Below are 24,995 nucleotides of genomic sequence, written 5' to 3' on the forward strand. Positions count from 1 at the left end.
GAAATTATAGGCTTGCCAGCCTGACGTCATTTCAGGGCATTATAATGGAATAGCTGATACAGGACTCAATTAAGAAACAATTAAAGGAGGGTATGTAATTAATGCCAATCAACATGGGTTTATGGAAAATAGATCTTGCAAAACTAATGTAATACATATTTTTGTTGACATTACACATTTGGATGATGGAAGTAATAATGTTGATGTAATATATTTAGACTTCTGAAAGGCATCTGACTTGGTACCACATGACATATTAACAAATTAGAACAATACAACTTTGACATGGCACACATTAAACAGATTAACAATTGGCTAACTTTTAATTTTAACTTGTAATTTTAAAAGTGGAATCATTATCAAGCAGCTGTGTTTTTAGTGGGATTTTACAAAGATAGTGTAGGCCAAGAACCAATCTAACATTTTTATCAATGACATGAAAAACAAAATTATTTCTGATAAAGTTTGCAGAGGACACAAAAATTGGGGGAATGGTAAATAAAGGAGACAGGTCATTGATATTGAGTGATCTGGAGCGCCTGGTAAACTGAGCACAGGCTGACAATATGCATTTCAATACTGCCAAAGGTAAAGCCATATATCTAGGAACAAAGAATGCAGGCCATATGGTGGATTCTATCCTGGGAGAGGGGGACTCTGCCAATTAATTTCAATTTTCACCACAAGAAAGGAACACAGTGCAGTTAAATTAAATCTTTAAGGTTATCAATCCAATACACGAATAATTGGGCTGACCATTTGTAGAATAGGGCTGTACCTCCGTCTTGGTTTTTTCCTTTCCTTTCCTTTCCCCTTTATCAATCTAGGAGGCACAAATCAGCATGTCATTCTTTATTAATAATCTAATCACATTTTAAATACACCCTTACATAACACTTAGAGCCTCAAACAAGAGAGAGTACATGGTTGCTTCTTAAAGGAACACTATTTTATTTAGATTTATAAAATATGAAGAGATATCCATCCAAAGCTATAAGCAGCCTTGTATAATTTAATTTTCACAACATGTAATAGGCTGCTTGTCCTACTCCAAGAAAAAAATATACAAATATGCACAGCTGACATGATAAAATAAAATAATATCCCCTCCATATCAGCTCATCCCTTTCCAAATCCCTGGGAGAAAAAAACTGGACCTTGACATTGCTGCAGTCGTTACTGGATGTTAAATGATTGAAAATAGGATAGGAGCTGGACCATAACACAAGCCATATCTAAGGATTTGAGCCACACTGTGAAAAAAGTTTGTGAACCCCCGTTATAGAGCAAGGGTCAGACCATTATCTTTATATTTACTCTCCTAAAAAAAACAAAACAAAAGCCCAGTCCTTGCAGTCCCTCTGTGAAACGTGTCAGCAGTTGAGACCATTGCTGAACCCTAACCTGGAAGGCTGCTAGTTGCAACAGGGAATGCACAAAAAATACAGTACTAGTACGGCTGGGTTAAACAACATTAAAAAATATTCCTCTCAGAAACTAAGGTTATGACACCCATATAAATAAAGTGAGGAAATAATACCGTAAAATTCATCAACAGCAACGTTTTTTATTTTGTGCAAATATTTTAATGTATTATTTGAAACACTCTGGGATTCCCATTCTACTTCCCTGCAAACAGATTATAGATCTGAGATGCCTCTTGCCTACCTAAAGAGAAGTGACTGTAAAGTATTTAAGGCCTGTAGAATGAACTGTTATCCTGGAACTCTGGGTAAAAGTCTAAAAACAATCACAATGAAAGCACTTAAGCAACATGGGATTTTTGTTTTGTGAACAGGATTTTTGTTGATGATCCTGACCTGTTCCAAAGTTATTCAGTTTACAAACTAGGGCTTTTTGAGTGAACACATCTAGTGGGAAAATCTGGTAGAGACTTTGATCAACATCCTGCATTTTTTGCATGTACAAACTGAAAGTTTTAAATACTAAGGAATGACTTAAGGGCTGGTGGTTGTTCATCTTTACACCGTGTGTGTTCAGTGTCCCTCTTTCCCTTTGCATTTACTTTATATTCTGCTCCAAATAATGGTCTTAATTGGATTAGTTACAGACTTCCTACCTCCAGGCCTTGATGTTTCTCCTTCTGATAATTTAATCCTATTTACCCTTGGACAGAGGCTGCCAGTTCGCTTAACACTGGTCCCTGCCACTAAGAAAGGGAAGAGTCCATCAATCAATTGGGTCTAGCTTACTATTAGAAACTTTGGTTCAGAAGATACTACATCCTCTTTTTAGCCTGAGTTCTTGCTCAGCCAAGAAAAAAGCCTCCATCTCCTGCCTGAACCAACAACAATCACAACCACTTTTCCATCACCTAACCATCAAAGGTATAACTCAGAATCTGTTCTCTACCTAACTATATTTCCATCTTCTGTCTCTCCAAGTTTAAATGGTTAAACTTGGTTTTGTAACTTGCTATTACACTTAGGTTTTGAAAATCGTGTGTTATTAAAGAGTTGAAATAGAAAGCATCCAAATAATACTATTTTAGCAGTAACAATGGGGTTGCATTAGATACTATCTAACTGATTAATAAACTATGGCACTATTGGGTGGTAATTGTTAAAATTAATTAAATATATTGTATGCTAAAGGTTTCACAAGATTATCCACAAAAATTCCCAAGGAAGCATTTTTTAAAATCTGATTTCAGTGGGAATTGCAGGTCAGCAACGCTGACAATGAAGCCACTTAAGTGTCTAACTTTAGATACTAAAGTTTGAAAATGTTGGCCAGAATCTATGAACAGGGCCCCAGGTATTCCACTATCCTGCAGCTGCAGAACTATGCTCTAGGAAACCCATCTTTGATTAAAAAATCAAACAAAACCCTTTAAAATATGATCTGAGAGTAAAATGGAGAAGCACTGTCTTCCTGAGATTGCAGAGAGCCTGGCACAACACCTTTAAAAGATGTCGTCTGCCACATTGATCTCAATCAGAGCTCCAGAGACACTGATTCTGAGGTTGCACAATCTGTCTTTATCAAAGACTCCAAGTATGGAATTTTCCAGTTTGTTGCACCCAGTCATCCAACATTTTGTTTTCAATCTACCTGTCCTGCTGGGACCTGCCTGCAAGTGCTTCTTGCTCCCCAGCTTTTCCCACAAAGATAAATTAGTTGGATTACAAAACATGGTCTTTGCACCATTCAATGAAGCAGGCAACAGGGAGTTGAGGTATTGGAGCTAAAATCCAGCTTCTAGCCAGAAACCTGGAGGACCAAAAGTACAGACTGGTGAGATGAAGTAAGCTGAGTTGAGCTCAGCTGCTTGGAGAACAGAGCAGCAGCCAAGACCCAAAGGGCTGAGAAGATGACCATTTCTCCGCTTTCCTGGCACATGTGGGGAAGGAGACTCTGAGCTAGGCCACATGAATGCTGAGCCCCGTGAGCTGCCTGAAGAATACAGTGAAAACATCATTAATAATAATCATTACTGAAAATAATTATTGAGGAATTTTATGTCAATGAGTATTTTCAACTCTGAGCCATATTCGTGTGTGTGTTTGAGAACATGAGGATGGGAATGAAGGCTATTTCATGGAGATAAAATATTTAATGCTACTACAGAATCTAGGGGTGCTTGTTGCAGTATTTAGTTCTTGCCACAGAATCTGATCTCATTGTGCACAGGTATATAAGGTTCTGCAGAAAGTAATACTTAAGGAATAAATATAATGCTTTAGTAGTTCTTGTGTAGCATCACTGCTAAATTTTTTTGCACAACTTTAACATGAGAGGCCAAAATTAGACTTTCATATTAATCAATAGCCAAATCATATGCATCATCATGACAAATTTAGGAAGGCACTGTATATTTTAATACAGTTTTAAAAACACCATTAATCTACTGAAGTTGTTACATGAATCGCACAAGTAAAGTTTCAAGCAAAGAAATAAAGAGGACAGAATCAAACAAGATGCTACAAAGAAATTAGAAGTCTGAAAATACACATCTGAGATGAAGATGCACAGCTTACTCAAATGCAACAATATTTCACTCTCCTTTTAGGACATGGAGGTAATGTGTTCCACATTTCAACGTCAGCCAAATCAGAAGCATGTTACCTTTGGCTTGTGCACTAAAATTACATGCTTAAGAACTATTTTATCAATATTTCTTACATTGTGTCTTTAGAGTTCTACCCTAAGAAGCATACAGTGGTATCTCAGAAGAAAACAGGGAGTGGAAACACATTTTAAACATATCATCTCAAAATATTGTTTGGTATTCTTTAAATCTCCAACCAGCCGTCATTCTATGTCCTGCACAAGGAAAGCATTAAAGCATCAGAAAACAGGGTAAACACTGAATTAATATTGAAAGCCACCATGTTGGTTGAAAAGAATCACGTCCTGTTTGCTGTAACTCTGACAGCAGGTGTTAAAGGTCAGTTCGTATTGACACTGCTAGAAGTAGTTATGTCACTGATAACTTCAAGAATGAACATGAACATTCTGTGCTTAATTTTTCATATGTGTATTACATAAGCAGAATTTAAAAATCAGCCATGTTGTGGTGTCTAACACACAATTTGTTTTCAAGACACAGGATAACCCCACCACTCAAGCACCTGAATAAAGCTGCAAACCAGTGAAGAGGTCCCCCGATAAGCAAGTTGGCACTTATATTTCACATCATGACATGTTATGTTTCATTGAAGACATTTGGGATTTATTACAATGATTTTTTTCTAGTGTTTTTCTCAGATGCTATTCACTATTTGATTTCTAAAAGGGACATTGTTCTGGGTGCAGTTTGTGGTTCCATTCTAAAATCCCTGATCGGAAAAAATGCCCATTGAAAAGGGAGTGCAATGGAAGTACTTTTTAAGTAGGGACTTCAGGACTGTGCTCAGAGTATATCTTCATGCCTGTAGGCATGTAGCAGCTTTTGAATGATATTCTGCCTAACCCTCCCAACATCATTTTGTTCAAACTACATTGCTCACAAGTGGGGGATTCTTAAATAAGACAAAACAAGGAAAGCCATACAGACTAATCTACAGTACATCATTATGCATTTTGTTATTTTCTATAGTCTCACTTTTTTCCAATTTTAAGTACATGTAGGTACTACGGAAATAATATTAGTGGTAAGAGTGGAACTTTGGGACATCCACAGCGGCTATTTAAGTAAGAAAGATTTTAAAATTCCTATCATGGTTATTGAATGAAAGGTGTTTGATGTTTATCAATACCACATATATATGCAAATGCACATGTCTGCACATAAACTAAACAGGAGGCATATTTTATGTACAGACCTTGCAAACTTACTCAATCCTTTCAAGGCTATAAAATTTCAGTTGTTATCTCACCTTCTGGCAATCAGTTCTATCCATTTGGTTCTGGATCCAACGCCCACAGATGTCAATGGGAGACTTTCAGTTGACTTCAATAGGCTTTATGTAAGATCCTTGATCTTTTCAATATCACTAATTACTTTAATTTGGTCTAATTTGATTGCTTATCATCTTCCCAAAGCCCTTCTACCTGTATGGATGCTGAGAGACTCCACTTGGCAGCCTCTGCTCAACCATGTCTTTCCCTGTCACCTCTGCAGGGATGGGCTAGGAAGTGTGGAGGACACACAGCTAGGCTCAAGCTATCAGGCCCAGATGCTGGTATACAAAGGAAATGGAAACAGACGGTAGGAGATGTAACAGGATCAAGGAAGGAGAAAATGGTGATTGGGTCGGACAAGAACTAAAAGGAGCAAGAACTTTTACTGAACATTGGTGAGACCCTGGAAAGGAAGTCTGTTTGCTGTTTTCATTTGATTTGGGAGAAGGACGCTGACAAGAAAAGCGCTTCATGATAGTGCTTTTTTTTGTTGGTAGCACGTTTGTCCACCATGTGTTTTACTACTATTTATTATTTCTATTACAGTACAGGCTCCAATAGAATCTCTGTCCCATTGTGCTAGGCACTTTACAAATATGTAAAAAGACAGCAAAAGCCCCAAAGGCCTCAAAACAGATGAGAAAAACAAAGGAGAGCAGAAAGGAAATATTAATCATCCCTTTTTTACAGATGGAGAGTAAGGCACAGAAAGATCAAGTGACTTGCCCAAGATCACACAGGAAGTCTGTAAAACTGAGCCAGGAGTTGAACCCAGATCACCCTTCTTCTCTGCAATGTGGAAAGCTGCCATCTTAAAATTCTTCTTGTCCATGAGCTCCTGCAAAAAAATACCCTTCCTTCCCGCTGCACAAGACCAAGGCTGTTTTTTTGCTACTATAGGCATCTTTGAGCCACATGTCAATACAAGAAAGTTGACACGGCTGTAATGTAGGAACTCTTGCTTTAGTAGTTCAGGCTAAGTAAGAGATTCCTTTTTATGTCTTTCATCTTACTGAATGTGTTCCAACCTCGTTTTACTGAACTTAAAATTCTTTCCACATGTTTTCAATTTGACCTGAGAAAGGTCTAAGATGCATGTAGCAGTATTCTTCTAGTTCTTTAATGCTATGCCTCTGTATACTAGTTTGGTTTAGTTATGTGACTATTGGGCCTGTTTTAGCTTTCCTTAAATTTCATTTGAGGCATGCATTCTGGCTTTTGTAGTTCAGGTCCTATGCCAGGTCTTAACCATTGTGTATTGTTTGTGACTAGAATTATAAGCATAAACATACTCTAAATCTCACTTTTAAAGACTCTTCATCTTTGCCAAATCCAGTCTATAGAACATGTTCTCTAGATGGTTTAAATCATGAAGACCTCTGATAGAACAGTGACTCCCTGTGCTCTTTTTACTCCAGTCAAGCATGAGATATTGCAAATCAATGTCATACAATTCACTTGACCACAAATTGCAAGAAAACACAAAAATAGAAAGTTCTTTATATGTTATGTGAGCTTTTACTTTAAACAAAGATTAAAAAGGAGACTTTTAGAGCTACCATTTACAGGTGTGAACTAAAGATCAAAAGGTAAAATCTTAGTCCTGTTGAAGTCAATGGCAAAACTCCCATTGGCTTCAGAAGGAGTTCACACCAAGGTTCCTGATTCTGCTCTGTCCTGAGTGCTGAAGGATTTCACTCTCCACTGAGTGCAGCTCTGCAAACGCTACATACACCAGGACCTCACCTATGCTAGTCCTCAGAAAGGAATTAGAAGAAGTGACATTTTAGTCTTGTCAGCTCTAATAGTGCACCAATAAATAAAGACTGGTTTGCTATTTGATAAGAATGCTCAATCAAGTTTACTACAAATAAGGTTAAAAATAAGATACAATACCAGTTGGTGGAATTCGGCATCTCTAGGTGTCAGATATGGAAGCCAACTCTCTCCAAGTTCTTCAAGAAGCTTCTGTTTCTGTTTGTTTTTTTTTTTTTTTAAAAAAGTATGACATGAAATTAGTCAAAGAAGCAAATAGCAGTTAAATAATAAACTAGTTGCATTAGGAATTTTAAAAAAATGTAAAAAGTTAGTATTGTTTCACGAGCCAAAATTTAAGAAAACACATCTTAAACAAGGAGAAGTAGATGCAACCTCATCTTAATTGAGGTTTGTCCACTTAATTGAGTTTCCCCAATTTCAGTTTAGTAATTTCAGAGGATTAAGTACAGTACTTTTTGGTATCCTCAGTTCGTCCTTAGGAGAACCTCCCTTACACACTGAAAAAGTATACTCATCCTTCAAGATTCTGCAGAACTTTGCCTGATTTAAATGCTGGATCTTGTTTATTTCTTTGCTTTTCTTTTTCTCCTTCAAATTCTAGGTGTAGTGGGTGTAAAGCCTAGTGTACCCCAGGCTGTGGTTTAATAACATACTCTAAACAATCCTGAATTTTGTTTTAGACTATGTGTCTCATATAGTGTCTGTTTATTCCAGCCAACCAGAAAAGAAAAGGAAACTTCGTCCTCTTTACCTTGTCTCCAATCCAATCTTCCAACCTGACTTCAATGTGGACCAGGAAATATGCCTGCCCAAGGAAATAACAACTCCAATCTGAAGCTAATAGTCATCCACCACCTGACTATAAAGAAGAGCTTCCCCTCCTTTTTCCATCTCATGTTTTTTCTTTTATCTTTGTTTTTTTCTGAGTGGCTGGGGCAATTAATTTGACAGAACTAACAGCTTTCTGAGTAAAATGAGAATGTTTTGGTTGTAATCCACTTAATAGTCCTATCTTTTAAGAAAACGATTAAGAAAAGCAGGTCTATAATCCATAATTTTCCTGCATGTGTGTCTTAATAAAATAGATAGCTGATACTGTGTGTGTTTATTATGGAGTTAATACCATAGACCATGAGAGAGAGAGAGTTTGGCATTAGCCATAGAGGTTTTTGAAGCAATAATTTTTACACCATGACAGGCCCATGCACATTCTGCCACATCAATCAAATTCCATCTCTGCCTGAACCTGATATAAGAGGAGAATATTGAGAAAGTATAAGATTCTGCTCAACATTCCTGGTCAATATTTCCTTTGCCTCTCCTAGTGCATCTCATCTGTGTCTCTCTTGTGCAGTTCTGAGCATATCACTGGTCATTAACAAATAATTAATAAAAATGATGATACTAAACAGCAGTTAAATGCCACAAGAGGCTAAAAGTTAGCCATAGCATTTGAATACAAGTGGCTTCAAATCCTTAATATATTTCTTCTTTAAATATTTTCCACCATATAAAACACAACTATGAGAAATATTTAATTTTTTTTGCATATTAAAAATGTTCACGTGTGTGAAATCAGAAACATAATACATTTTATAACAATTTTAAAACGGAAACAAATCAACAAGCTCAAATCAAATTTAAAAAAATCAAAATTAGTAGTTATACTTTCTAATTCACCTCTGCCACTGCAAGGTTATTCCCTACACACCTACAGTTCTTTCTCTAGTCTTAATCTGGCTTTCACTATTTCCTGCTTAGAATATTTCACAGGCTACAAGGTTTCTTTGTCAAGAAGATTTACTTGATAGTCACTAAATTTTCCTTTTTATAATCACATCCCATTGCTCCTGGTTAATGTGTCCCATGTGCTATCCTAAACTGATCCTCCCCATCCTGGTGTTTGCATCCGAGAAGAATGAAAGTATTACACAGACCAATCTCTGATCTTATAATGAAAATAAAGACAAAACAAGATAAACTATTAAGAACACAAATGCAATGCTAGGGTATAAAAGAACAAATTCAAATTTTCACTATTATTGTCCTCAGGTTATAGCATAAGGCAAATAAAATGTATGCTTCACTTGTGGAGGGGAACACTGAAGTATTATGGTTATCAGATTGGTCCGTCAGTCAGTCTGAACCAAGAGCAGGTAGCACAGACGAATAATATCACCACTCACTGACTGACATCCACTGATCCTAACTAGACTGACAAGAACAGCATTGACATTTACAAACTAGAAATGTACTCTGATCTCTCAGTCTATAGTTTTCTTTGGGGACACTTTATAAACTGACTATGAGTCATTGGTGAAACCAAGCCGAATGTAACTTTAGATTAAGTTGGCAGACATGTTAGCGTACTGCATATTCCCAAACAGTCATTCTTTTATGTTACAAAAAACATTGTATGACTTTTATGTTAACATTATTTATTACATTGAAAACAGTAGGCTGCCTTTGCTGATTTTGAAACATACAATAAAAGTATATTAAACTAAACAAAACTCAAGGCTAGCAGACAGAGGAGGAGAAACACAACTGACAATTTTTTTGTCAAATGCCAAGCTCTTGGCAAAAGCACACAACATTACAATGTACTCTTGAGTGTGGGTAGTACTAGCTCACACTTGATTGTCAGATCTGGCTAAGTGCTGCTCCTCAGCTTGAGGTATAGACAAATGCACACAGCTGGGTGGCATAACACACTGCTCTTCTCATATACAAGAAGATGTCTCATAGATGTCAAATACATCAAGCTACTCACAAATTCCTCCAAAATATAAAAAAAAAAGAGAAAAATCAAAGACCCAGCTATACCAGCTGGCTGTAGACGAAGTATAAGGACTGTTACATAAGTGGTGTATTTACAGCAACTTCAGGAGGTGCAGAAAAGGTGGAAAGATCTTTTTAAAATGTAACATTATCCATTACTTAGTAGCTTAAAGAGACCTTTTTTCTACATCGGATTCCTATATTTTAAAATTCTTTGTAATTAACAAGACCTTAGAAACAGAATATTGATATCTGGTTTCAAATAAAATCTCTGTGTGTTTCTTCCAATTGGCTTTTATACTGAGACTGTCTGTTGACATGTGGGGATTATGTCTTGCTTAGATGCATCATCATCAGTGCTACTACACTTGCACTGCTCTGGAAATCTACATACGCCTGCTCCTCTGTCTTCTGAAATAGGAGTGGATCTCTGTGTAAATACATTTCACGGATTGCTGTGACTGTTAAGCGACATTATTTAGGTGTGGAGCTGAGTACAGGATTGGAAGCCAGGAACACCTGCTTTCTAAACCCAACTCTAACATTTGTAATAAACTGGCATTATGCACACATGTGAGTGTTCTTAGTGACTGTCTCATAGTGAGTATAAGGAATGTGCTACCCTCAGTTAAGTGAGCTCTCTGTTAGCTTCAACGATAGAGGACCGTGGTTTTGTGCAACTTTCTCCATGAAATTTTTGTATGTCTATATCGCTTTACTAACAAGGAATTAATGTACCAGTAGCTGTTGCTAAGATACAGTAAATTACATGATGAGATGTGGAATCTATCTCCGTAACTACGTCTTATTTGTTGACAGCAGGAACAGTAACTGATGCAGAGAAATGCCTGTCTGTTACACAATCAGGAAGTGTAATGAAGGTGCAGCAAAAGTGCACTGCCTGAATTTACATTCTGAAATATTATATGCCTGGTTAACTGTTTACCAATTAAGCAGTTCAAGGGGGAACACTTAGTGACGTTCTCCAGCCAGGCAGCATGGCTGTGCAAAAAGTATCTGCCTGATGTATCATCATGCAGGGCATCAATACCATTTCCAAATAGATTTCCTTTTCTCTTACTTGTAAAACGACACAACACATAAGGACCCTATTCAGTGTATGTGCTATTAAAACTAAGCACGCCTAGTTTTTCAAATGAAAATTCCCCACCTGTGCAAACACCATCATACAGGAAAGCCAGAAGATTTGAAAGTACCTCCAAGTTACAGACCAAGACGTTGGTATGAACATGTACTGTAGATCATATTTAGACATATGATGTTACAAGAATTTCTGAACCATAAAGTATCTTTAGAAATGAAAAAAGCACAAGTTAAATTTTGCAATGTACCATATGATGTATGTATCATTCATTGAAGAGATGATATTTTTCTCACACAAATAGTCTCAATGACATCAAGGCAAGCAAGATTTGCCTCTTAATGGAGAATGTAAATTTGGATTAGGGTGTTCTCAAATAATTAGGAGAAAAGAACCATGCCGCATCATTAAGGCTCTTTCTTCTGTCACTCTCAAATGTAATTTTAAAGGTGCCTATCATCTTTGCATCTAAGTGCTGAGTACAACAGATATCTCCACTTTGGAATAAGTTAAATAACAGAAGTGAAATACTTGGCTATTACAAATAATTGACATTAAATTGTTACCATGCTCTTGTAGAAATCACAGCTATCAAATTTGTTGACAGTTACAAGAGGAAGATATACAACCACAGAAATGGGTGGGCACTGCTTGAAACAGGATTAATGTGACCAAACTGAGTGACCCAAACTAACTCCAAAGAGTGATCAGTTTACAAAAAAACCTACCAAAATCTGGTGCGTGAGTTAAAGATAGCCCTGGGCATTCTCCTGCCATGCATTTCTCACATATGCAGGATGTTGCTAGAGGAAAAAAGATCAGCTTCACTACACCAAGTAATCTCTCTGGACATGAAGCAAGACCACATACACATGTAATAAGTCAGCCAGACACTTCCAAAACATAGTCTACAAATAACTATTCCTTCTAAATGTTAAGAACTACTGATTTATAGCGATGTACCAACCTTTGACCTTAAATGAGTCACGCAGCCAAAATCCCATGTAACATTTTGAAAATATAGGAGATAAAGTTTAAACAAACTAAGGGCTTGTCTACACTTACTGGAGGATCAACGCTGTGATGATCGATACATTAGCGGTAAATTTAGTGAAGACCCGTTGACGTCGCATAATGTGGACCCCGTGGTAAGTAGATCTAAGCTATGTCGATTTGAGTTACACTATTCACGTAACTCACTGCATAGCTTAAATCTTTTCCCTTTAGTGTAGACAAGGCCTAAGATGCTGAGGCCTTGTCTACTCTATGCATGAAAGTCGATCTAAGTTATGCAATTTGAGTTACGTTAATACCGCAGAGTCTACACTATGCAATGTTGACTGGAAACGCTCTCCCGCCAACTCCCCTTACTTTTCTCGATCCGGTGGAGTACAGTAGTCTATGGGAGAGCAATTGGCGGTCAATTTAGCGGGTCTTCACCACAGCGTCGATCCTCCAGTAAGTGTAGATAAGCCCTATATAAGCATGAGTGAGAAAGTGGATTGTCCTTCCACCAATACCCTCCTCACTGTTCTCTGAGCAGGATCTGCAGAGCAACGTACCCCTGGACTGAGAGGTCACTCTCATCATATGAATCATTCAGAAAAGCATTTGGATTTTTCTCTCTTTGATGTGCAGGTGACCTTTGAGAGAAATGGAGGCCTGAGATGAGTAAAGGGCCACTATTGGTCTTAAATTGGAGAATACACCAATACATCCAACACTGCAAGTAAAGGAGGAGACAGAAGACTGATTGAATGCAACAAAAAAGTCCCTGTTGATCCTGCTCAGAAAATTGCAAAGGAATAAAGGCAAAGGAGTAAGAAAAGACATCCACCTATCTGTACATAGGTGAGTAAAGCCAATGATGCCTGTCTGCTTGGCAGTTGTCATCCTCTCTCAGGTGCACTAGTTTAAGACTAGATAAAGGAAGGTGATTTACTTACCCCAGGCTGGTTGGGAGCACTGACAGTAGCAGAAGGCTCCTGCAAACACTGACTATGCAAACTGAGATATTGCAGGTGAGGAGGTGACAATGAACCCACTGAACAAGTACCAATGAAGCAGGCAGCTTATTCTTGGTCCTCTACTGAGAGCAAAGGGCTGTTTGCCTGGGTGAACTGTAGCAGAAGCTGCTGTCTACAGAAAGTTATGCTCATCCTTCAGAAAAGGGAATTCTCAGGACTTAAAAAAAAAAAAAATCCGCACTCTGAAATCCGCACATCAAACCCTTTCCTTCAGTCCAAGCACACACCTGCCTATTCTCAACATATGATTGGAAGCATGCAGAATAAAGCAAAGATCTGTCACATCTCAGAAGAAAAAAGCATTTAGGCAGATGTTACAAAAATAATGAAGTGACCCAAGTACCATATTAATCCTCTTGTCACATATTCTTAACCGTTCATCATCCTGTTCTCTGTTATTTTCACATAAAATCTTGCATAAATCTTTGATGGTTTTTTTCATATATGCTGTATGGGAATAGGAGCCTCCTACACAATTAAACTATGAATAATTCTAGAGTATGGATACCAACCCATGAACATAAGCTATTTATTTTCTGTACAGGTGATTAAAAGGTATTTTGAAATTGCATAAAGGGCCAGACCATGGCCCATCCTGCATGTCAACACAAGGCAGCAAGAGGGGGTGTAAGACTAGATTGTTGCCACTTCCGCACAGGGAGAATGGATGCTCAATAAAGCCTCTATGTCCCCACCTTTGCACAGGTGGGTGGAACGTGGCAAGAGAGGATGGAGTCTTGACTCCATACCCCAACAGTCCTAGCAGTATAACTATGGCAGTGCTTTGGGGAACAGACACTGTGACAAGCACAGATCTGTTGCAATGTACCACCTCCTCAGAGCATAGGATGTAGGTGATCTTGTGACTCCCCAAGTCACAATCTCACTCCTGGGTTGCTCCAGAAGCAGCGAAACAAATGCACTGCCTCTTACCAAGGGCAGAATCACAAACTGACAGCTTAGTCCAACATTTATTTAATAAATATTTTGAAAGAAGCATTCCAGTTAGTTTGGTAACTTTCCAAGACTCTGTTGTTAGATAAATTAAAGTCCCATTTTCTTATGAAGGTTTCTTGACATAGGTACTGATTATTATAATGAGTTTTGATTGTAATGTCATTAGTTCATGTTTAATGTCATTGAGGCGTGTGTACTTTAAGTCCTTTTAGTTTACTCTTTCAAATCTGTAACTATTGAAAATGTGCTTGTTTTGACTTGTCTGATAGAAAGTAAATACTACTAATTGCAAAGTAACAATTCTGCATATTCAGATTCATCCATACTTGTAAATTAATTTAATTTTCTAAATCACAACCTAACTCATGTTATAATGACCTTCAGTCCGTAATCTAACTGCTGCCTAAATTTTATTTGGATTATTCATTTTTTTAAATGAAGAGATGAGATACTCCTAAACATATTCCCCCAAGATGTCATGACCTTAAAATAGGGAAAGACAGAGATAAGAGAGATGAGAATTTAATCCAGACAGAGTTTCTCACCTGACTGCCTGAATCTCCCTTTTCCTTAGGCACATGGGAACAGGCAAGTGTTGGACTGCAGCAGAAAGCGCAAATGGGAAAACACAACAACCGTTGGCATGTTCCCCATTTTGAGAGCCCACAGAAATCCCTTGGTGTGAATTCCATGCATTCTGAGGTCATAATGAAGCAGTTAGAGGGGCAGTGAGACACAGCTGTATTAACTGCTATCTGTGTGTTTTACTAGAGTTGCCAGTCATCTGGTTTTCTACTGGAATGCCCAGTCAAAAAGGGACCATGGTGGCTCCGCTCAGCACTGCTGACACGGCTGTTAAAAGTCTGGTTGGCAGCGCAGCAGGCTCCCTTCCTGCCCTGGCTCCATGTGGCTTCCAGAAGTGGCCAGCATGTCCGGCTCCTAAGTGCAGGGGTGGCCACGGGGGCTCCAGGTGCTGCCCCCGCCCCCAGCACTGGCTCCGCAGCTCCCACTGGCTGGGAACTGTGGCCAATGGGAGCTGTGGGGGTAGTGCCTGCAGGCGAGGGCAGCACGTGGAGCCAGCCTGGCTATCCCTGCACCTAGGCGCCAGTTGACATGTCATCATTTCCAGATGCCACCTCAAATACGCGTCACCTGGAGCCTGCACCCTGGAACCCCTCCTGCGCACCAACTGCCTGCCCCGGCCCTGAGCTTCCTTCTATATTCCAAACCTCTCTGCCCCAGCCCGGAGCCCCCTCCTACACCCCAAACCACTCATCCCTGGCCCCACCCCAGAGCCCATACCCTCTGCCCCAGCCTGGTGAAAATGAGCAAGTGAGCGAGGGAGGGGAGAGCAAGCGACAGAGAGAATGGGGAAGAAGTGAGCAGGGTGCAGGGCCTTGGGGAAGGGGTAGGGCAGGGGGCGTTCAGTTTTCTGCAATCAATCAGAACGTTGGTAACCCAAGGTTTTACACTCCTCTGGGAAGAGAAGAATTAATTAGGCCCCAGTTCAGCAAAACACTTAAGTACATCCTTAAGTTTCATTGACTTTAATGATGCGTTACTGAGGAGAGGGAATGGGGGGAAGGAGAACCTACAGAAGCAAAAATCCCATGGAAGGTACTACCAGAGAGAGGTGGGGGCCTGTCATCAGCATGAAAGGAAAGTCCATCCCCAGAGGTGGCATTGCTTAGTCAGCCTTGTGTTTTGTCTTCCCATAGGGCCTTGGAAATTGTGAGGGATGTAGGCTGTGTCCGTGTCCCCACCCTGAGAATGCAAACGCCTCTCCCCTGGAGAGGAAGACGGCCCCAACTCCATGAAGCAAACTCCTCTGAGTTTTCAAACGTGTCTCTCCCACACTCACCTTTGGTGCTTCCCACAGGAGGAGCCATCAGTCCCTTTTAAAGCTGCAGTTGAATATGAATGTTCCCTCAGATTATATATAAAACCAGAATATGTTACCTAAACAGTCTCACTGCTCAAATGTTGTCAGGTTGGATGGATTTATAAAATGAAGATAGGATAGTTATATGGGCAGTACTTAAAAACTTTTTAATACACTGCCAAGCCCTCCCTAGAAAGGCTCCCTTACTTTACAAGGTCTTTCTCAAATTTGACCCAAAAATGTCTTACATTTTAAAAAAATAACATTTTAAAAACCTGAAACATAAGGCCTAAAACCCCAAGATGTTTTGTACTGATATGTCATTTGCCCCCATTACCTACAACTGTTCTTATTACTTGCAGTTAACAGTCTAGTTGGGGGGAAAGGAAAGAGGGGAGAAGGGAGGACTTAACAGTACCATACACATGCAAAGCTGGAAATCTTTAAGTTGAAGATGAAGTCCATTATAGATGATGTCCACTAATTATACACAAAACATAATATATGAGGTTATAAAACTACTTCTGGTTTCACAGTTTGATATATCATTTGTAAAATTCAATCCAACCTCAAACTTGGCATAAAAGTTCTCAGATCTTGACCTTTGATATTTGTTTTTATATTTTAATTGGATTTAAAGTTACAGTTGTCAATAAAAGATCTTATTAGTTTAAGAAGTTTGTTTTTACTCATGTAATATAAAATAAAGGTCTGATCTGTATAGAACATAGCCTACACATTCAAAATCTTTGCAAAGGCCATGTTTACGTTAGATGCACTCCAACTATCCTTTTGTGCTAATACACTCTCTTTACTCATGTGTGATCAACATTGGACCCAGTAATTATGGACATTGTGTTAGCTGAAAAGTTTTCAGCTTCTGCTGTGATTACTCTCAACAGATGGCTTACAGAAATCTGGCAAGTCTTAGCAATGCAAAACAATTAGTCTTAAGAATGATCCATACAGTAGATATATGAGCACATGGATTCCTTTAATCACTTATGCTGAAGACAGGAGCTGGATTCTAAAAAGTCTTCAAAAAACCCCTTTCCTCATTAAGATCTTATGAACTCCTATTTGTTTTGTTCCCAGTATACATCACCCATGTGTCTTCATTTTCTAATTGCCTTGACCAACTCTTTTTGCGGGGTCCTCTTTCCTTTCCCGTTTTCTATAGAAATCCCACTTGGCTCTGTGCTTGGCCTTCTCGCCTCCCTTTACAATTTCAGTATGGGTGTCATCTTCTTAAACAGCTTCATCTACCATCTGTATGTTTACCTTCCCACCCCTAAGCAACTTCTCTTCAAATAATCCCGAATCTTGGCATGTACCTCAGACATTTCCTCTTGGATGTGGAAGTCTCACGGTCAATTTAGATATAACATGGACAGTCCTGAACTTCTAATCTTTCCTCCAAAGGCCTTCCTCATTCTCTGTATCTGAAGACAAAACAACCCTCCTCTGTCATTCAGGCCTGCAATCTGGAGAGCGGGAGCTGTTTGACTCCTTCCATTCCTCCCACCTTTCATATGCAGGATGCCTCCAAATCTGGCTGCTTCTTCCAAAGTAACATTTCTAAAATCCAAACTATTCTTTGGGCCCACACAGCAGGTCCACTAGCCCTTCTCATTAAATGTTTATTGTTACTGTAGGTGTATAAATAAAAATGTTTTGCAATTAATGGGCCTTATTTGCTTCTCACTTACATCAGTTTCAAACCATTGTAACTCTACTGCAGGGTTCAGAGTAGCAGCCGTTAGTGTTAGTCTGTATTCACAAAAAGAAAAGGAGTACTTGTATTTTCACACTGCATGCATCCGATGAAGTGAGCTATAGCTCACAAAAGCTTAGGCTCAAATAAATTGGTTAGTCTCTAAGGTGCCAAAAGTGCTCCTTTTCTTTCTACTGCAGGGGTGGCCAACCTGAGCCTGAGAAGGAGCCAGAATCTACCAATGTACATTGCCAAAGAGCCACAGTAATATGTCAACAGCCCCCCATCAGCTCCTCCCCCCACCGCTCCCAGCGCCTCCTGCCCACTGGCAGCCCCGCCGATCAGCGCCTCCCTCTCTCCCCGACCTCTCAATCAGCAGTTTCGTGGCGTGAAGGAGGCTCTGGGTGGGATGGGGAGGAGCGAGGGCACAGCAGGTAATGAGGAGGCGGTGGGAAGGGATGGAGTGGGCAGGGCCTGTGGCAGAGCCAGGGGTTAAGCAGTGAGCACCCCCCGGCCCGTTGGAAAGTTGGAACCTGTAGCTCCAGCCCCGGAGTCGGTCCCTATACAAGGCGCCGCATACTAACTTCTGAAGAGCCGCATGTGGCTCCGGAGCCACAGGTTGGCCACCCCTGCTCTACTGCATTCAACTGAGTCAATTTCTGACTTACACTGTTGTGACAAGAGAAAATCAGGCCCACTGCATATAGCAATTTTCATCCATGGATCTGAAGAAAATGTAATGAATTTTGTCTCATTATCCTTATAAGGCACAGTAAGTTAAATGTAGATTTTCATAGATGAGTACAGAGAGGTCTAGCAACTTACTCAAGTTCACACAATTAGCGATATAATGGAGAAAAGTGAATCTTCAAAAAGTGCAGGCAAAAATGTTATTTGCCTTTCACTCCTCCTTTGGGGGCCTGATTCAAACCCCACTGAAGTTAATGGAAAGACTACCAATAGATCAGACCTCAGACAAACACATTCTTGGATCACAGTCTCTCTTGGGTTCATGGCTTAAAATCCCATGTAACCTCATAGACTGTACAATACAGTACAGTCACTGTTCCATTTGGGACAAGTTCAGTGCTAACTTGAAAGAAGCAGGTATGATTTTCTTTTTATATTTACAGGATACTGACAAATTGAATTAAAAAAAAATCTCAGTTTCTGATAAACAGCATTTTAAAAAATAAATCCTGAAACTAGATTTTAAAATTCCTGAAAAAACAAAACAGCTTTTTTTGCTCCCCTGAATATGAGTCTTTTAGCACAGGAAAAAACTGACTGTAACTGTGAAACTGATTATACCCAAAATACTATCAAATCGCACAAAGTAAGCAAACTAAAAATAAGTTTTCTTCTCCTATCTTCCTTTTATAATATTAGATGTAATTTGCAATTATAGTAGTTACAAAGACTTCAGGTAGAAGCATGATTTTCAAGGTGACAGTGATTCTTTAACCTGGTTAGTTGGTGTTACCTATTAAAACTTTATAGTAACAGATCATTCAAATGGTTCACTGAATCCAGTTCAGTCAGAAATGAATCTTTAACAATAAAAAATGCATTCTAGAAATGTACTGTTGCTGTTTGTACTTTTCTATATAGTGCATTATCACAAAGAAAATTTCAGATAATTTCTTCTCTTTTCCATTTTGATTCAAATGCAGTTATATTTTCAATTTTCTTTCATTATAATCAGATTAACCAACAGTTACACTATCTGTGCTACCTTTCTTCCTATAATCTAATCTGTCAAAAAATACTGGCAGATATAACACCACAAATTGCACTGTACTTAGGGCAGTACAGCTCACCTTCCCTCCCACTATCATATGTCAAACAGGCTTTATCGGTTCTTAAGGCCAAGAACCACATGACTCCATCTAGACTAATATGAATTAAAATTCATGATCTAGAGTTATCTAAAAAATACTTAATGGTTCATAACTTGAGTTCCCAAATTGCACTCCATTTCCAAATATTTTTTGGTTTATGTAATCATCGTTCATTTTACTGTCCCATTAAACAAACTAGTTAGATTACGGAGTATATAGGACCTTATTAACTGATTGGGTCATAGAGGGAGGGAAAAAAAGTAATATACAGACTATAGGATTTCAAACAAAAATCTTTGTTCTAATACCAGTATTTATAACTGAGCAGCTGTCTAAAGACTGATATTCCTTCCTGCTAAGGTACTGTTTGGCTTTGCTTACTGAGTCCAAGCTCTCTACCCCTTCTCATAAATCAGCAGGCCCACATTCTGGTGTTCTCTCTCTCTCTCTCACACACACACACACACAAAGCCCAGTCATGCATATGCACAACATACTTGACTGATGTAACTGAACTCAGAGTTAATTTATGCATTGAAACAGCTTAGCTATGTGTGAAAAATGTCTGCTATCAGTATCCCCTCTCAGTGGCCTGACTTGATATGTTAAGGGTCCTCTAATTGTTGTTTTAACCTAAGGGAACATTGTTCTTTTGCCAGTAGCTGTTAATGAAAAGGGACTGGCAATCTTCTTGCCCAGTTGAGTGTTAGATTTGTCACACATGATTTAGCACTTTAAGTAATTATAATAGGAAGTTGAAATGATAAATCATTCAAACATGGCCTCTTTTTGCTGATAGAATGCCCCTGAGCTCCACCCCAGCAGACCCTATCAATAAACTGTTGGCATCACTGCAAGCACCTTGACAGCATCATCCATTTTTTGGTCCCTTTACCATTCGGCATCCACCTTCAGCAGGTACAGACTGGTTACTGGATCAGCTCTACACTGGTGGAAAGCAAGCAAACTTCTTGCTTTGGGAAAATTAATTACCTACCTTTATAGAGATTCCAACATCTATTAATCGTTCTTCAGACTCGTATGTGTGCGTGTGAGAGAGCGCGCACACGTTCGTTCAGGGTGAGAGGGCTTTTATATTTTTGGACGAACATGGCTTTTTTTTTTTTTTTTTTTTTTTGGTGAATTGTGAAGGATCTGAAAAGAGCAAAGACTAAGGACTATTTTTGCTTGGCTTTCTTCCCACCATTTCATTGAAAGACAGTCAAACAGATGCTGAGAAACTAAATACAATATATACCACTTAACTAGGCAGAGCGTTATCAGGATATCTCCCCGGGAACTAAATTAGCTTAATGACAGTAAATGGAAATGGTTTCTACTTAATCCAGATAATTGTAGCAAAAATTCCTCTTAACAGCCAATGCCAAAGAGCTAAATAGTGTTTGACCAGGTGTTAAATATAGGTGTGAAATGCTAAGCACCAGTCTTAACACAGAACATGCCAAGCAATAATTAAAAAAAAAAAACAGATCAAATAAAGATAAAATACCGTAATTATAATTCTTCCTCTTGTATTTTTATTCCACAAAGAGTTCTACTCCATTTTAAGTGGGAAACAAGATGGTGTTGTGGTTAAGACGAAAGGTAGATAGTTAGGGGATCACAGTTCTATTCCTGTCGCTGTCATACACTGACTTTAGGCAAAAAGAAAAGGAGTACTTGTGGCACCTTAGAGACTAACCAATTTATCTGAGCATAAGCTTTTGTGAGCTATAGCTCACTTCATCGGATGCGTACTGTGGAAAGTGTAGAAGATAGTATGAATCCGATGAAGTGAGCTGTAGCTCACGAAAGCTTATGCTCAAATAAACTGGTTAGTCTCTAAGGTGCCACAAGTACTCCTTTTCTTTTTGCGAATACAGACTAACACGGCTGTTACTCTGAAACCTGGCTTTAGGCAAGTCACTTAACTCCTCTATGCCTCTGTTTTTCCTCATCTGTAAAATGCTGGGAGTGGGTGGGAGATATTTCCCTAACAAGACACTGTGAAGACAACATTAGTGTTTGTAAAACACTTTGAGATCATTGGACTGACGGTGCTAGAAATGGACAAAACATTATTATAATATAATATTATTTAGTCTCTTCAACTGATCAAGCAGTTCACTTTTTTTTTTAATGGCTTCTTCTCTTGAGCAAGGTTATTTCTTAAAGTGTACACACATCTCCAGTGGATGTTCTGATTTGCACCCAGACAGGAATAGGTGCAAATTCCACATGCATGTAAGCATGTTGGCACAGGCAAAAGCATACTTGCACTTTTTGAAAAACCTAGTCTTCAGCAGGAGAGCTCCCTAAGCAAAAAGCCAGGGTGTGCAGGAGGTGCTCAATTAAGTGAATATATTAAAATTTTAATACAGATTTAGGCTTGCTAAAGGCTTAACACTTAACAACGGATGCTTTTTGGCATCACAATCTGTGATGGTCTCACATTCTTATACAACAGCCACCATCTTGCTGACACACCAGAACTAAAACCATGTGTTGCTATAGCAAAGAGCCAGAGTCTCTAGATGGTGTTATAACAGACTCCTCTCCTTTGCAGATCAGACACAGAGGGGAATTTGGAACACAGACTCACTGATGGGTTATGCTAATACAAAATTTCTCTGATGAATTCCCATTCCATTGATAAATTTGTGCATAACAACACAGTGAGATTAGTGTTAAAGTTTGGAGATGGTTAACTAAAAGTGCACTTGGCCTCAATTCTGAGCTGGTATTTGTACGTTCTTTTCTAAGAAAATGAAGGGCAAACCTTTGAAGAAAACCAAGAAGAATCTCAAAGAAGCCAAAAATTAGGTTTTCATCCTAGAATGCAAGTTCTTCAGAGCAGGAACCAACTCTGCCGATGTGTTTTTACATTGCCTCACAAAATGGGGCCTTGATCCTGATAACTGACCTCTGGATACTACTGCAATACAAATAAATGATAATGGTAATAAAAAATTTATTAAGTGATATACTATTGCTGTAGCAGCCACTGTGGAAGCTTGTGTGGAAGCATACAGCAGAAGCAGCCAGGTATCTGGACTGTGGAGGACAGTGGAAAGAAAAATGCCTCTGGGTCCCTGGGGGAGTGCAATCAACTGTGGACTCTTACAAGATGCAGCACCTCCACCCACTGGGAAGGGGGGATGAGAAGACCACAGCCATGCCGCTTTGGAGTTTGGAGTAACTAGCTCTGCTGACTAAACTAATATCCCTCTGCACTTCGCATTTAAGAAGGGCAAATACCAGGATTCTGCCTGCACCCTGTGCTGTTTGTTGCTCTGTGTGCCCCCTCACCACTTTACAGGCTCATACATGAGCCACTACAACTAGCCCAAAGGCTTTACCATATGATGAAATCAGATAACATCCATTATTGCAGAATTATTAGAACAAGGTCCAGATTTAGGGAGATGCAACCAGTTTCTCTGCAGCCCCCAGAAAATATTGAGTTCAGTTGAGAATCCAGGACTGTTTTTATGACTGATAACAACAACAAAAGGATCTGAAGTCTAATACGAGTATGTTTAAAAAACAAAACACTAAAGATTTTTTTTAATCATCTGAGACTTACATATTATTTAAAAGACCTCGCACTCAAAAATAAATGAAATAAAATGAGTTTAGGAAATATCTACACATTTTAAAGGACCCCAGTTTGATATGAAGTGTGATTTTCAAAGTCCCCTGGATAACAAAGCTAAAGATAGTGTTAATGTATAAACAGCAGGTGCTAAGTGCACATGCTTGTGCCCACACCATCAGCTAAAGGGGAGATCAATAAGCAGCCAGAGCATTAAATTTCACATACTGTAACTGTCATGCCCATTACATAGTATTTGAACATCTTCACAGCATTACAAAATTGTTGGCTCTCGACATTTTCTCTCTGAGGTAAATTTGAAATTATTTTCCATGGATTTCACTTGCCCAGTAAGGTTATAAAGCCAGGTGCCACAATTTTAGCAAAACATGTAGAACTTCACAGCTTTCCACAGACAGAACCCCTTGATAATTTATCTCATTTATTTTATTTTATTTTTGGGGTTGACGGTTGAAATATTTATGATGTGTTATACTGAACATCTTAAAAACAATGTATTATCAAATTACATTGGGTGTGGAGGAAGAGACCCACTCTTAACACTTTTGGGGCAGGCCTATGGTACATTTTTGGGGTTCCTCCTGCCCATACATAACTGATTCCCATCTAACACAAATACTCCACAATGCATATAGCTAGCCTAAGATTTTGAGGGGCCTTGTGAGATGATACTATGCAAAATGCCCCAAAATTAACAGACTCATTTTACTTTAAGAGTGGGGGGTGGGGGGGGGGGGAAGAAGAGATAGTTGGGAAACAGCCAGCATGTTAGGTCTCGTTGGGCCTCTGCTGCAGAAGTGGAGCCCAGCTGCTTACTCTCTTCAATACTTGTGATTAAGTTGTTCTTGAAAAAAGGACTTTATTTTTTTTTTTTAATGGAAATAGATTCTAACTGAAATGTCTCTAAAATCAAAGGTGCCTTTGGCCCCAGACTTCACTGGTGGTGCAGTTCTCAAAAAAAGGCTTTGAATGGTAACTTGGCCACAAACTCACGACCATGGTTCCATAAAAACAGGTCTTCTGCAAAGTGTCTGCACCTTCTAAAGAAATAGGACAATCACTGCAGAGATTATGTATTTTCTAAACTACACAGATGTACAGTGTGCATATAACTTATTTCCATATGAATGCTTTTCAATGGCATACTAACCGATGGTTTGCAGGAAATCAGGCACTTGGGGCCTGATCAAAAACCCTTTCACGTTGATAGGAGCTTTTCCACGTATTTTAAAGGCCTTTGGATCAGGCTCTTGAGGCATAATTACAGAATTCATTTACAAATAAATCTATATAAAAAAAAACAATGTGAAAATGACATGACTGTCAATCTAGGTAAAGCTAATATGCTCATCACCATTCATGCAAGTGTGCGAAAGTTTTTCATCAGTCATTCACATATAGATTTATGTATATGTTACATGCAGAGAAAAATGCTAAGTTTTATAAACATAACAATTCAAGTATTTTTTCACATATGATATGTATTATACATTAGGTCTCAAATATCAGATTGTACCATATGCCAGGCCATAGAATATGGTGCACATCTACAATAAATACTTCCCAATATATTTATAATAGGAGCCACTTTTATATTAGTTAATCTGTTCTTATAATAATTGTGAGATACATAAAGCATATGCTATTTAGAATGGATATCAATTATATCTATATTTCTTCCATGTGGGCAGAAACAGTCATATTGATAACATATATCAAATGCTATCACTATGTTAAGGCAAGAGAAGTAACCTTCCAGTCCTGTGTTCTGAAGGTAGGTACTGAACTCTGTCTATTCCTCGTGCCCATGGTCTGGTTCTATCTATCCACAATTGGTAAACAGATAGATAGTATTTACCAGCTCTTTGAGCACTGCATTTGTTTCCCCCCCCCCAACTCAATAAGGCCTCTAGTTTAGCACATACCTTC

At 38.8% G+C, this 24,995-nt stretch overlaps 1 protein-coding gene and 1 long non-coding RNA gene across 7 annotated transcripts in view; one reads left to right on the top strand and one right to left on the bottom strand.

The window, feature by feature from the left end:
• Positions 1-8,514, top strand: part of LOC311529224 — a 45,000-nt gene extending 36,486 nt beyond the window's left edge. Inside the window, exon 3 of one of the 2 annotated variants that reach the window (XR_014713798.1) lies at positions 7,861-8,514. This is a non-coding gene — a long non-coding RNA (uncharacterized lncRNA). The remainder of the gene's footprint in view (positions 1-7,860) is intronic. The other variant, XR_014713799.1, reaches the window with a different exon arrangement.
• FTO (FTO alpha-ketoglutarate dependent dioxygenase) overlaps positions 1-24,995 on the bottom strand; it is a 326,168-nt gene that overhangs the window by 252,774 nt on the left and 48,399 nt on the right. For all 5 annotated transcript variants that reach the window (XM_084645025.1, XM_084645027.1, XM_084645024.1 and 2 more), the window contains exon 2: positions 7,264-7,341. In XM_084645025.1, the coding sequence (XP_084501151.1) occupies positions 7,264-7,341 (78 nt within the window). The remainder of the gene's footprint in view (positions 1-7,263; positions 7,342-24,995) is intronic.

This window comes from Lepidochelys olivacea (assembly GCF_965140295.1).
Source record: "Lepidochelys olivacea isolate rLepOli2 genome assembly, chromosome: 12".
Taxonomy (NCBI): Eukaryota; Metazoa; Chordata; order Testudines; family Cheloniidae; genus Lepidochelys; species Lepidochelys olivacea.